This window comes from Sturnira hondurensis, unplaced genomic scaffold (genome assembly GCF_014824575.4).
Source record: "Sturnira hondurensis isolate 20B ecotype Veracruz unplaced genomic scaffold, ASM1482457v3 Scaffold0005220, whole genome shotgun sequence".
NCBI classification, from domain to species: domain Eukaryota; kingdom Metazoa; phylum Chordata; class Mammalia; order Chiroptera; family Phyllostomidae; genus Sturnira; species Sturnira hondurensis.
In genome coordinates, this window is record NW_028077851.1 from 1,566,319 (window position 1) to 1,581,952 (window position 15,634).

The 15,634-nt window shown below is 40.0% G+C and overlaps 1 protein-coding gene across 3 annotated transcripts in view; it reads right to left on the minus strand.

Annotated features, from left to right (window-relative positions):
• Positions 1-15,634, minus strand: part of PHEX (phosphate regulating endopeptidase X-linked) — a 189,429-nt gene that overhangs the window by 26,734 nt on the left and 147,061 nt on the right. For all 3 annotated transcript variants that reach the window (XM_037046228.1, XM_037046229.1, XM_037046230.1), the window contains one exon: positions 801-855. In XM_037046228.1, the coding sequence (XP_036902123.1) occupies positions 801-855 (55 nt within the window). The remainder of the gene's footprint in view (positions 1-800; positions 856-15,634) is intronic.

Consider the following 15,634-nt stretch of genomic DNA (forward strand, 5'->3'; position numbering starts at 1 on the left):
ATTAAATCACCAGAGCAAGCAAAGGCACATAATAAAAGTGGCAATATTACTGGCAATGAATATTATCAGAATTGCCATATATAGAGAAATTCTGAATTACATAAGTCTACAATCTGTTGCTATTAATGACCTTTAAACTAGTATCCCTAACCCTAGACACTGTCAATTTTGGAACTATTGTAGAGCTACCCAGGTTATATTTCTAAAGACAAATTTGATTATCTTTACCTGCTCAAAAACTTCAAGATTTTCTACTGCCATTTAATGTCCAGGCTCCTTACCTGGCATTCACAGCCCTCCAATATCAAACATCGACTTTCTTTTCCAGGCCTCTTTTGCACTGTTTCCCTTTATATACCACTTGGACTAGCCAAACTAGAGTCTTTGCTCTATAAGTACACTTCTTTCCTTTTCTCACATTGTTTCTTCCATTTGGAATAGTTTTGTACTTATCACCATCAATTCAAATCCCAACAATCCCTCAAGGTCCAAATATCTGCAGTTTGAGTCAATGCATGAGTGGATAAATGCATAAAAATGAAAGCTACCTGTGTACTACTTGGCTTTTCTGTCCAGTCCATACACCCTGGTAACAAGAGTCAGAAAACAAATGCCTAAAATAGTGAGAGTGGTGCCAGCCCATGCCAGGTTCCATGCTGTCTTTCTGCTGAACCACCACTCGCTTTGGTTTTTGTTTTGTTGGTGTTGTTGATTTTTACTTCTACCTCTGCCAAGGAGGAAGAACAGCAACCTGTTCTTCCTTGTTTGTCAACAACTGCTTTCTTTACTCATGTACTTACCGAGGATATTCTGTTCCCCAAAAGAAAGGCTTCTGGAGCTCTCCTGCTGGAAATCCTGGGAGGAAGACAAAGAAACAAAACTGTCAGGGATATAGAGATTGATTTGATGATACTAAGTACTTGGTTCCAGCTCTAGCATTGAAGTTTCAAAGGCCCATATGAAAGGTACTCATGGAGTCAGGCCCTCCATGAGATCCAACTGTCACTAAGGTAGTATTGGTTGAACTGAATTTAAAATAAGCACATTACATAAATTTCAAGGAAATCATTTTGCATGGATACACTGGCAGCATCTAGCCTGCTATGAACTGGAGTTCTTCATATACAGAGTGTGCAGGAGGCCCCTGGCTATCCAGCAGCTTACCCTAATACAGAAAGGGCCACCTTCACGGACACACAACCTGTGTGATCACACAGGGCCTCCCATGCAGAAGGACCCTGAACTTGACTTCATGTTCTGCTGTCACTGTCTTGAAACTAAATTTTATCTTTGAATGTGATTTTGTTAAGGAGCATCCAATGGGACAAGGAAGCATGTGTGTGAACAAAGGAACCATGCACAATAAGTGTGCCCAGGGTTCCTAGATGCCTCATTCACATAAAGCATTCATGTTACTGCCCAGGAGCACAGAACTCCTACAGACCCATACTGTGTGGGAGTTCAGCAAGACTCAAAGCGAGTACAGGGTAAGCATGTTACATCTAGGACTGAGCAGGTGAGGGTTCTGACAGCCCCAGAGGGCTCTTTCCATTGGAACCAGATTTGGCTTTGAAAGGCATTGTAAAAAACATGAATGATTAAGGAACCCTGTCAAACTCCTTCATTCTCCTATTACTTCTGTACATTAGCCAACCACATACACCAAAAATGATGACAGAGAAGAACAGGGAAACATGAAGTGAGCCATAGTTTCTTTTCCTTGCAGTCCTTTCTCACTCATCAGTAAGCCAAAGGTAGAGAGTGTTGGTAGAATGTGTGTGTATTAAGAAGTAAAATAAAAACAACTGAGTTAGTTTTGCGCACCATTTCTACTGTTCCGGTTAAGCACAAAATATATGCATGTACAAGCTACAAAATACAAACTATATACTTTCAGTGATTTCACATACAAGTTGAAAGCTTTTATATTTGCATTTAAAACTGGCTTTGTACAATATAAGGATGAACAGTAAAATTATGCTGAAGATTTAAAATTTTAATTTTTCTCACAACAGTATTAAATGGCAAATTTTAATAAATGACAAGTCTAGAGAAGGAGAGGCCGTGGAAGGCAGGATAAAGCTTTATATTTTAACACCTTTAATAGTATTTTTCCTGCTTTCTGAACAAGGGGCCCCCACATTTTTATTTACACTGCGCCCTGCAAATTATGTAGCTGGCCCTGGGTAGAGATGAGGGGGAGAGATGTTTTGCTTTGCCACTGCAGCTCACTACTAAGTTTAACACCCTGAGTGGATCCTCGGAGCTGCACTTGCAAGTCATCTCAAGAATAGTAACAAAAACAGAGAAAGAGAGACGCCTTCTCCACTGTTCTTGCCAGAGCCACTATGCAAAGCCCCTTGAAACTGAAAGTTGCCTTTATCAGTTAAAAGGCTTTATCAACATTCTTTCTATTTGCCCTCTGTGGCAGGACACTGTGAGAAATGAGGGCAGGAAAGCAAGTTCTTAATTTAGAAATGAAATGTTCATTCTATTTATTTGTATGTACAATATATTCTTTATATTCTCTTAATCATATCATAGGTTGAGGTTTCAAGGTGAAAAAATCTAACTGCAAAACAGAAATGATTCCAGAGAGTAGTTCTCTCTCTTCCCGCTGCTCTCACATAAAGGAAAATGCATCTGACTTTGTTTTTTTTATTTTTTTATTTTTTAAATATATTTTATTGATTATACCATTACAGTTGTTCTATTGCCCCCCTCATTCCCCTCCACCCACACACTCCCTCCCCCACCATTCTCCCCCCTTAGTTTATAACCACATGTTTCAAGTTCGTTAGATTCTATATTTCCCCTACTATTCTTGCCCTCCCCCTATCTATTTTCTACCTACTGTCTATGCTATTTTCTGTACCTTCTCCCCTCTTCTCCTCCTCCCACTCCCCTGTTGCTAACCCTCCATGTGTTCTTCATTTCTATGGTTCCACTCCTGATCTAGCTGTCCTCTTGGTTTGCTTTTGTTTTAGGTGTGGTTGTTAATAACTGTGTGTTTGCTGTCCTTTCACTGTTCATATTTTTCATCTTCTTTTTCTTATATAAGTCCCTTTAGCATTTCATATAATAAGGGCTTGGTGATGATGAACTCCTTGAACTTGACCTTATCTGAGAAGCACTTTATCTGTCCTTCCATTCTAAATGAAAGTTTTGCTGGATAAAGCAATCTTGGCTGTAGGTCTTTGGATTTCATGACTTGGAATACTTCTTTCCAGCCCCTTCTTGCCTGTAAGGTCTCTTTTGAGAAATCCGCTGACAGTCTGATGGGTACTCCTTTGTAGGTGACTGTCCCCTTATCCCTTGCTGCTTCTAGGATTCTCTCCTTCATTTTAGTCTTGGCTAATGTAATTATGATGTGCCTTGGTGTGTTCCTTCTTGGGTCCAACTTCTTTGGGACTCTCTGAGCTTCCTGGATTTCCTGGAAGTCTATTTCCTTTGCCAGACTGGGGAAGTTCTCCTTTATTATTTGTTCAAATAAGTTTTCCACTCGTGGCTGTTTCTTTCCCCCTTCTGGTACCCCTATAATCCGGATGTTGGAACGTTTAAAGATGTCCTGGAGGTTCCTAAGCCTCTCCTCATTTTTTTGAATTCTCATTTCTTCATTCCTTTCTGGTTGGATGTTTCGTTCTTCCTTCTGGTCCATTCCATTGATTTGAGTCCCAGTTTCCTTTCCATCACTATTGGTTTCCTGGACATCTCCCTTCATTTCAATTAGTTTAGCCTTCATATGTTCCTCTAATTTGTGACTATAATCAACCAGTTCTGTGAGCATCCTGATAAACAGTGTCTCGAACTGTGCTTCTGAGAGGCTGGCAATTTCTCGGTTGCTTAGAGTTATTGGCTCTGGGACTTTGAGTTCTTCTTGCGCCATCTTTTGGGCTGTTCATGCCTGTTCTGTAGCAGGATCGGAGCCCTAGGTGTTCACCAGAGCAGGGCAACTCAGTCACTGGGCTGTGATGCTGTATGTGGGGGCGGGGTCAACAAGGAGCAATGGCGTCCCATCTGCCACCTCCCACCGTGGCCTTCACAGGTGCGGCAGCTGCCACCGTCACTGGGTCCCACACGTTTCGTCCCACTGCATGCGAGTGTGCCACCGTCGTCAGCCCTCCACCACAGGGTTCGCCTCTGGGGCCTGCGTGGTCCGTCTCACTGTGCGAGAATGTGCAACTGCGGTCAGTCTGCCCCATACCCTGACTGGGTCCAGGCTACTTGCGTGCCTAGGTCTGGGGATCTTTCCTGCCCGACCGTGCTTTGCTGCTGGCTCCACCCCTCTTACCATCCCGGTTGAATGGTTCGTTGTTGTATAATTCAATTTTCTGTTCTTTGGCTGTGTCTTTGTTCTCCAAACCTTTGTTGCATTCAAACTTGGTTATGGGAGAAGGCACAGTGTTTCCACCTATGCCTCCATCTTGGCGGAAGTCGCATCTGACTTTGAATAACAACATCCTAGTCATCATCTTAATCTCTACATTTCCTTTAATATCTTGTGTATCTTTATATCAATATTTCATCCTCTTGTTGGCAATTACTTTTAGTAACTCATTCTGATTTTGAAATATATACCCATGTTTTGCTATGCATAATGTGCACTTTTTTGCCCAAAGTTTTGAGGGAAAAATAAGGATGCACATTATACATGGGTATAATGATTACATACCATGGGTATAATAAACCCAAATATGATGTGCCCAAAAATGTGGGTGCACATTACACATTACACATTACACATTATACACAGCAAAATATGGTGTTTATGTATATACACACATATATTACACATATATGCAAACCACAGTGCTTATATGAAAATTCTATCTCACACATTATATCATCAAAAAACAGTGGTATTTCTAATAGGAACAATGATCATAAACCAATGCGATTGAATTACTCGATCATTCTGGCTTTCCTGCTTGCTAATGTACCCACTGGAAGCATTTATGTCCACTGCCAATCTCTTTACAGGAAAACATCTGACACCTGCATGAGTCTCCATTTCTAGCGCTTTTGCTGTTAGAGGCCCCACACTCACAGGCGGCAGCCCTCAAACTCCCCGATCAGCTGTATCTTCCCAGCTTGTCGGGCCATGGAGCCCAACACCGATCAACAGAAGAATCTGATGGCCTCAGGACTGTTTTGCTGAAGTGAATGGATTAACAGTTTAAGCTGAATTTCTGGAGACGTCAAGTGGCAAGAGTGATAGATTGAATCCCAACAGGTCCAACTCGATATCTTATCTCATGAAGTGGATTAAGTTGCATTTAGCAAAGGTGGAAGTAAAAAAATAAATAAATAAATGAAAAGGGAATTCTTTTTCTCTCTCCTTTTAATAGGATTTGTCAGGTTTTCTTGCATATCTATTTCATGTCCCTTCTTCCCCGTTTCAGCACCGCCTCATCACCTGTTTCACTTTTAAAGCAGCTCTTTTTTCTGTCAGTATATTTGTGGAAGGCATTCATCACAGTGTAAATGCATGTGTACACACATCCATACATGTGTGTATATGTATATGTGTATATATGTGTGTGTGTGTGTGTGTGAACATAAGAGATATGAGAGGGAGGGAGAAGAAAGAGAAATGTAACCCTTGGGTTATCAAGAATTAATGAAGTCGATAATAGCTAATATTGTCCGGGGTGTAGGAAGTATGTTGGTGGGAGTATAAGTCATTGCAAGCATTTTGGAGAGAGCAATTTAGTCATCTGTTAATGCTTTAAATACCATTTAGTAGTAAGCGTTGCTATAGAGAAACCTCAAAAAGATGTTATCAAATGAAGAAGATAAGTGAGATAAATGGAAAAACAGCATTCAGTGGTGTATGGGGCCCATTTATATGTGGTATGTGTAAACGTATGTAGATAAAGTCAGTTCTGCTTATAATGCTCATACTGAAAAGGCAAATTCATTCCACCATGACTGATATAGTAGTGGAAAACCTGGGGCAATACGGACATAGAATCCAAGCCAAGAAGGCAATAGATCTCATAACACTCTTATATGCTCAGTCACTTAAAAGACAGTGGGTATCTTGAACACACCAGACTCGATCCAGGATGAAGGGGAGGCAGACCTTGAGTCGTGGGTTACTTTGGCCACTTTGGCTGAAGAGCAGGTTCAAGGTATTAGTAGGGTTTTTCTGAACTTGGTTCTGCAGGTATATCTAGGCTTCTGTGAGTGGGGAAATCATGTGGGCAGAAACAGAGTACAATCTCTCTACCCTCTAATGACACAGCCTGGTTTCCTTTGGGAGGAAGGATCAGAGGGGTTGATATGATAATGGAGACTACTGCCCTTCCTGGCTGTGCTCATCTATTTTTCCTACCACATCATTTCTCCATTTTCTCATTGTTTATACATTCTGTTTCTGTGATTTAAATGTTTAATAAAATTAAAATATTTTAAAAATTGGGGCAAAACTCCAATTTCACACTTGCTTATGTGCCATTTCCTTCACAAGAAATGCTAGATGAAGGCAGAAAACTGCACCTAAATGAGCTAAAGCACAAAATGCACACATCCCAACATGGACCAGCTACCTCCATTCGCTGTGTATGTTAAAAGTCACATCTGATGGTAAATCTTCCCTTCCAATTTCACATAAGCCTCCTTCATCCACCGCACAATAACTCACTAGCTGGAAGTCCTCCAGTACCTACTTCCACAAGCAAACTTCAGGTCTTTTCTAGGAAAAGCACCACATTCACTGTAGCATTTATATATTTACCCACTTAACATGGGCAAAACTGTGCTATTGTTTTCATTAGGCACCTAGATTTCATTTTGTGTTGCCAATAAAGTGTCTGATCATTGTGTCCCTAACCCCTTTCTTTCCATAAGCTTTGAGGCTTTTATTGTACAATTTGGCATAGTACAGTGATGCTTAGGAACACCTATGTCACATTATAGCAGAACTAATTGTATATGTATGTATGCATGTATGTGTGTATATATTAAATTTATCTATGTGCATATATACACATATATTCCTGCTAGTGCTTCTCAAATTTTACCATGCATCAGAATCACCTGAAGGGCTTATTGAAATGCAGAGTACTGGGCCCCACCCTTTGCATTTCTGAGTCAGTAGGTCCTCAGGAGAGGGCGAAGAATCTGCACCTCTAACAAGCTTGCTTGTGATGCTGATGCTGCTAGTCCAGGGACCACACTTCAAGAACCACTGCATGACAGCATGGATGGAACTGGAGAGCTTCAAGCTAAGTGACATAAGCCAAGTGGTGAAAGGCAAATACCATATGATCTCACCTATAAGTGGAACCTAATCAACAAAACAAACAAGCAAGCAAAATAGAACCAGAGATATGAAAATAAAGAACAAATTAATACTTACCTGGCAGGGGAGATACCATGATCATGAAACTGACAGTAACCACAGGGGAGGAAGGAGGGGGATAAGGGAAGAAAGAAGGGAAGGGTAGTCAAGGAACATGTATAAAAGACCCATGGACAAAGCCAAAGGGGGGTAGGATTGAGGGTGGGGGTCGGAGGTGGCAGGGGGCAGGAGAAAGTGGTGGCAGGAAAATGGAGACAACTCTACTTGAACAATGAAAAAAAAGAATGACTGCCCAATCACCAGCTTATGTGCACTGTGGAGTCCTGGCTTAATCTGTAGATTGCTGTGTTGCTCTAATTAAGAAACGTGCAACAAACAAAATAGCCATCAGGAGGTGAATGACAATTATGTGTAACCATATTATAGATTGCTATGCAGCAAATGAAAAGAAAAAGGCAGGCTTTACCAGCCTGGCATGAAAAAGAATCCAAGACATACTGCTGGAATAAAGCAAGGCACAAATACAGATATGTAAATAAATACCTTTTATATCTTTAAATAAATATCCTATCAGCATAAGTATACTGGTGGGTCAAAAGTAGGTTTACAGTTGTGAGTATGAGAAACACAGAGCTTATTCTTTTTTAAAGGATTTTTATCTATTTATTTTTAGAGAGAGGGGAAGGGAAGGAGAGAGGGAGAGAACCATCAATGTGTGGTTGCTTCCCATGCACCACCCCCACTGGGGGCCTGGCCCAAAACCCAGCCATGTGCCCTGACTGGGAATCAAGCTACCTTTGGTTCACAGGCTGGTGCTCAATCCACTGAGCCACACCAGCCAGGGCTTATTCTTGTATTATTTATTAATTATTGCATTATTTCCCATACATACAACTGCAAACCTACTTTTGCCACACCCTGATGTATGTAAATGTACATAAAAGGTCTGTAAATATATATCAAAGCTATCAGAGTGGTTACCTCTTGGAGATCATTGAGATTTGGGGTAATGGAGAGCTAAAGGAGCTTTGCATATAAATGCAATGTTTTTACATTTGATTAATCAAAGGTAATCAATGTAATTAAAATTAACCATTTTAGAAATAAATGTACATGTTACAGAAAATTCTAAATGTTATCAAAAATAGTTTATAGTTAATTAAGTTTACATAGCAGTATTTTGTTCTTACATTTGTTAACACCTTCAAGTTTCATTTCTATTTCAAGAAAAAAATACAGATTATGATTATAAAATCCCAAAGACTAAAATTATGACAAAAGGAAATATTAGGGTCTACATGTTGTACTAACCTCATTATTTGTTAGCAAAAACTTCTCTTTTTCCAACCTGTACCCAGAAAAACCACTGAGGCCTTCATTTGATTTTCTAGTTGAGTTAACCTTTCATTTTTACAGGAGTTCCTCATAACTCTCATATCAGTGAATATTGATTAACTTGGGTAGAGTCTTAGCAAAATACTGACCATTAAAAACATACACTGTTTTGTTAAGGTCACAGTGGCCAAAGAACTGATAGCATTCAGAGGGCGATTAACCCAGGCAAGTTCAACTGTTGGAGCTTCACAGCCATAAAGTCATATCCTAACCATAGCTACACCTTTTCAGGAAAAGTTAAATGCCTTGATGTGTCTGGGTTTCAGTATCCATTTTATTTACTGCAAAATGACATTAGCCAGGTTTTTCAGTATACACAAAGAGAGAGATGGAAACAAAATTTGCCCGTTATCCCACAGCTGAGACCTAAGGAAACACACACACGCACGGGCACACACACACGGGCACAGCGCATTCACACTACATGGGAATACATAAAAAATTATAATTTCCCTTTTTCCCCACTCCTACCCTACCTAGAACTTTCTTTCCACAGCTATCTGCACAGTTAGCTTCAGATATTTACCCAAATGTCACTTCTCACTGAGGGCCTCCCTGGTGTTTTTCAAAGAGATGTGCTATCCCATCTCCCTTTCTTGCTGTATATTTCACCGTAATACTACCATCATTGATACTCTACATTTTACTTACTCTATTATTGTCCGTCTTTCCCCAATGAGAATGCAAGCTCCATAACAAAAGGAATTTTTATTTCACTTATTTTTATTATCTTTCACTGCAGTATCTCCAGAGCTAGAACACTACTTGGCATGGGATAAGCACTCAATAAATACTTCTTGAGTGAATGGAATCTGCAGCTTCTGAAACTCAAGGAGGTGACTGTGTTAAGAAGAACCTATACTTATGAGCACTCCTTGCTGGCCAAGGTCTAAGACACTACACCATAGAATTACTACTACCAATGTGCTACTTCTTGAAGTTGCCATATTCAATACCACAATGGGGATACGTTCCATTATTCAAGTTTTGGGGTTCATTTTCCTTCTATGTTAGAAATTTTGTTGGTTCCGTTCTCTTGTATTCATGGCATAACTATTGTAGTTTCGAGGTCAGTGTAGTTTTTCCAATAAACTCTCAATCCGAATTCCATTATTGACAAATGAAAAGCTCTGCCCAGCTCCATACAAGTTCCATCACCCCTGTGTCCTCTTAGCCCTCCCTGCCACCAAGGAACAAAAGCAGGATATTCTCCCTTTTTATGGTTGTAGCAGAAAGGAAAATCAGACCAAACACTTAGATCAGATTCCTCTGCTCCTAACAATACTGAAAACCATCTTTTCCCCCTATATTCTTTGTATGCTTTCATTAATTTTAATGAAGTTACACAGCCCCATTCATTTTAAGTTGCATGCCCATAAGTGCATGTTTCAGGAAAGTTCTTATAGAGCAAATATTTGAAAGCTTTACATTCCAACGTTTTATGTTATTTATGTACAGGGACACTTACCAATGGGGATTATTTTATGACAACTGTAGCCAGACTCTCACATCTTTTTCTGCTGTTTCCATGTTTGGTCAGATTTAAACAAAATGGAAGGCATCCAACTTTCACTACCAGTCTTCAACAAACGCAGAACACCTGCTTCTTCACTTTCCCTATAGTAAACTTTGGTAAACTCACTAATGTGATGCATGGCAACTCAAACTCATCTAAATTGGGGCACAGTTCATTCTTAAATTCAATCTCTCTTTTGACTCCTTTGAAGGAATTAGCATGATTGAATTTGTTAAGATTCCTCCAGTCGCCTCTGGGGCAGAAGTGGCACAGTCAGCCAGGGGCAGATACAAAGTAAGTTCAGTCCAAAGGATGGTGGTGATGGAGGGGAAATTCTAAAGGAGGATCCAAAGGGCTTGAGGATGCATGGACTGAAGTACACTCTCAACTGGTGATGTAATGAAATCCATTTCCATATATGTTATAGCTGCTCTCGCCAGAGAGATATACTTGGGTTTCCCATGGAGTATATATCTGTGTCTGTTTCCTTTCACTATGTGCGTCTGTAATATTTTTGTTAAGGAACTGACTGTATCATGTTGCATTACATTGTATTATTAGTTTTTTCAAATAATAGGATGTTTGGTGTTTTGCATGGATTTATGATTGTACTAATGTGCCTTTATTCTAGCACATGTTACAACAGTTATTTTCAAAAGCCTAAGTGTATGCTTGTATTACTGAACTAATCCATGTTATCAGTCCACATTTCAGGGCTTACTGCAACATTATTATACTTCTTGGTGAGAGTTACTTGTAGTTCTGCTGACCTATTTGATTTGACTTGTCCTGTACAATTACTTATAGTTCTATAGTTCACTAAATAGACATATTTTATGGCCCTAATTTTAGAGATGTTAGTATATTTAAATCACATTATAAAAACAACTGGGAATCATTGTGTTTGGTTATGATGATGCTATTTCCATACATAATCACTGACCATTATCATTTATAAAAGCTCTATGATGTTCTGAGCAACAAAAGCAACTTTAGATATACAAATGTCCTCAAAAGAACTTACAACCTAGTGAGAGGGAAAGGATAAAGTCAGGGGAAAAAATCCTATTTTGCAAGATCTAGAGAAGAATGGCAACTGATACCAAACCTCTCTAAAATGAATTTTTAATGAAAAGGTTTTAAATTCAGCCAAGAAACAAAATACTAGATACATGGGAGTAGATGTGTAGAGGTCTTCAGGGAGAAGGGTTATCTAAACACAGGCCTATACTAAGGGAAACATCAGCTAGGGGTTGAGGTAGGAATGCTGTAGGACGCCTGTCCTCAGAGTGAGGTTGGAGAGCATCAGCAGCAGCATCACCAGGGCATTTGCGAGAGATGCAAATTATTGGGCCCCACTACAGACCTACTAAACACAAAACCTAGGCGTAGGGTCCAGAGTTTTCAACAGGCCCTCCAGGTTATTCTGATGGGACCCACCAGAATAGTTGAGATCCACTGGTTGAGGTCAGGATAAAGATTCATCACCCCAACTGCACATTAGAATCCCTGAGGAGATTTGTTAAAATATAGCTATGTTCAACCCCTGCTCCAGACCTATTAAGCCACAATTTTCTGAGATGGAGCTCTGAGCATCAGTATGCTTTAAAAGCTCCCCAGGTGATCCTAATGTGCAAACAACTTCAGAATTCTTGGTTTATTTAGTAAAAATAAGGAACCACTTATATTTAACTTAGCTGGTATATATAAATCAGTCCTCCTGTCTCATTCTTCTCTCTTCACCGCTTCTCAACAACATGCTGGTAACAAACAACTAAATATTTTTATTATAATTTTGCAGAGTATTGTTTCAAAACTAAAACTTTATATGACTTACAAATTATGACTGTAGAAAAAGATGAAAACAGTTTTAATTGCACCTGCCTTGAAAAATCCAGGATGAATGCTCACTCTAAGAAAGGAGTGTTACTTCTTATTCAGGATTAGTTCTTGTAATCAGACAAACCAGATACCATTCTTCCAAAATCTAGGGGGCCATCAATTGAGACATGGAAATTGCCACAATTACAAAGATCTTTTGGTTATGTTTTTCACTGTATAAGGATTTCATTGTCATCACTGCTAAGATTAATAGTGGCCTTTTTTTTTTTCAATTTGGCACCTTGCAGTAGTTTGGTGAAAACCAACCTTCTCCTTTCCAGAAAGTATCAAATTCTAACAGCTGTGAGTTACGTCAAGGGATTCAGCAAGATGCCTTGGCCATCTGCTGGCTTCCTGCAGGTAACCTCCTGCCACCACATCTATCAGCCTAGAACTGACAAGCAGAATGCAGCTTCTAAAATCTGCCCTCCATCTTGAAACCTTCTCTCCTGGCCCTTCTATTCTTATTCTGCCATAATTACCTTCAGGCTGCAATGAAGAGAACCTCCTCTTCTTTTCCAGGATGACTAACCAGCCCAGGATGGGAGGGGCTCCTGGGATGTGAAATTTCAGTGCTAAAATTGGGGCAGTCCCAGGCAAACTAGAATGAGTTAGTTCCCCTATCTTTACTCAAGCAAGCGGGATTTCTTATTAATTTGCTGCATTTTTATCATTCACTGTTTCCCAGACTTCATCATATAGCAGAGGTTTGATGGTTAAAATATTAAAACATGAGTTGCTGGGCCCACCCCCAGAGTTTCTGATTGGGCAAGTCAGGGATGGGACCAGATAATACTCATTTATCACAAGTGATGCTGATGCTGCTGACCCAGGGACTACATTTTGAGAACCATTGCTATAGTTCACTATCTGGCAGAAAAACACAAATATCCTCCCACTTGAAGGAAATACTCTACTTACATTCCAAAAAATGCCTTTCATATACAAAATCAGTGTCTTAGGTATTCAAAACTGACACTAGAGGCGGTGATGTTTAGCCCAGGCCTGGGAAAATAGTAGATTCTCAACAAATACTTGTGTGGGTTCATCATCCATATCTAAGTATGCGATAGTACTCTCAAGAATAAAAATGTGACTAACATTTTCTCCGGTATCAATTGGACAAAAAAAAGACTGAGTCTCCTTATTCGTGTCCTTCAATAGCATCTTTACAAGGTATGCTTGGTAAGAAAGAAAATCTCATCTATTATTAGTGGAAATATAAACTGGTACCACTTTTCTCAAGAGAAGTCAGGGATGATGTATTTTAAAATCCCTAAACTGGTCATATGGATAACATCTGATTCAGCAATTCCTCCACATCTAGGAATTTTACCCTGAAAATTAGTCTCAGATTTGCACAAAGACTTAGCCACAAAACAACAGAGTTTTTATTGTTATTCTATTACAATTGTCTCAGTTTTTTCCCCTTTGCCCTCCTCTGTCCATCCCACCCCCACTCCCACAGTCAGTCCCCACCCTGTTGTACATGTCCGTGGGTCATTCATACATGTTTTTTAACTGATCCCTTCCCCTTCTTTCCACTATCAACATCCTCTCCTCCTCCCCTCTGGCAGTTGTTCATCAGAATCAATACATTATTGCAGGGTTTTTTTATAACAGTGAAATACCCTAAATGTCTGTTGTTAAGAAAGAAAAGAAAATGTAAAGGGGTTTATTTGGTGGAATACTATGCATGATGACTGAGAAGAATATGTAACAGATAAAAATACCCATGTTACCATGTTCAGTAATGGGGGAAGCAGTATCATTGGATGAGTCCATTTTAAATTTCAATTTTAAAACATGTATATGTAAACATGAGTTTGAGTGGTTTTCACCAAAACTATTAACAGTGACTATTTTTAAAAGATATTAACTTTAATTTTTAACTTATCTAAAAATTTTCAATATTTTCTATGATCAATATGAACTACTTTTGTCATAAGGATCAGAGTCAGTTGATTTTTTCCCAAGGGAGGCCGTGTGAAATTGTGACCGTCAAGATAAATGACTGAGGCTGCTCCCTGACTTCCTGTCCCAGTCACCACGGCTCTTTTTCAGCTTTCTGATACTCTCCTCATGCTGGCTCACATCCAGGTTTCTTGTGTCCCACTCACACCCTACCTCTTTATTTGACTCTGATCATCATTCCATGCTTTCTGCTACCAGCTCTGCAGCGAACCTGTTCAGTCCTCTAACATCTGGAAATATTTTTCCTTCCCCATGAGTATCTCCAAAGTGCCATGCAGGTAGCAAATGGGTCCCTCTGGACATTGGTTCTGGACTAAGCACAGAAGCAAGAATGCCATGAGATTGCAGGGCTTCCCAGCTGAGGGTATCCTTATCCTGCAGTGACACTACCCAGAATGCCATTCTTGGCTGCCTCCTTGGTCAGGCCTCAGAGACAGGGGCTGTGTCAGGACCTCCAGAGTCCTCAACTGGACCAGGACAAGAACGTCTTGAAATAGTTATGGCAGGTGCCCTTCAACACTGGTAAGAGCATCACCTGGCAATTTTGCAAACTATTCAAAGTTTGTTCATGATTTAACTTCAGCTCACTTAAATCTTTTTTAATATTTTATTTATTTATTTATTTGGGGGGGGGAGCGAAGGAGAAACAGAAGGAGAGAAACATCAATGTGTGGTTGCCTCTCATGCGCCCCCTACTGGGGACCTGGCCCGCAACCCAGGCATGTGCCCTGACTGGAAATTGAACTGGCAACCCTTTGGTTCATATCCTGCACTCAATCCACTGAGCTACACCAGCCAGGGCCACTTAAAACTTTTCAAATCTCATAGTAAATTTTGTCAAGTAAACCCTTTTCTGAGAGTACATCTAAATATTCTTTTAAAGTAGCTTACAACATCTCTCAAATATCCCCCCACACTCTACCTCCCTCCAAGGATGCAAGGCAATGATGGGGGCAGAGCCAAAGGGCTTGCAGAGAACAACACTCTTACGGGTGGAAATCACGAACTGCTGTTCAGTACTGCAGCCCTTTGGGATATGGAATCAGCAGGACCTGGAGACCACTTGGCCTTCTGATCTTCACCTGGCTGTCCACACATCCTGTAAATCTTGTTTCCATACCAAACAGAAACAATCCCCCACTACATGGGTGAGGACATAATATAACCTACATTAATATCATGCTTTTCACCCTTGTCAGAGTGTGTTCATATATATAATTTCATGTAATTCTCATACTCCCAACCCAGTATGCAATGGTGTAGGGTGAAGACTAACAGCACACAATTAGAAAAGCTGAGTTATACTCCCAGTCCTGCAATTTACTAGTCGTGTGGTCTTTGGCAAGTTAGTTAGCCTCTCCAAGCTTCAGTTTCCTCTTCTGTAAAGTGGACTCACAATGCCAAGCTTCACAGCTACTGTGAAGGTTAGAGATAACACAGGGTGGGGCAAAAGTAGATTTCAGTTGTTTATACAGAAAATAATACAATAATTAATAAATAATATTACAAAAATAAGCTCTGTTTCACATACTCACCACTATAAGGCCACTTTTGCCCCACCC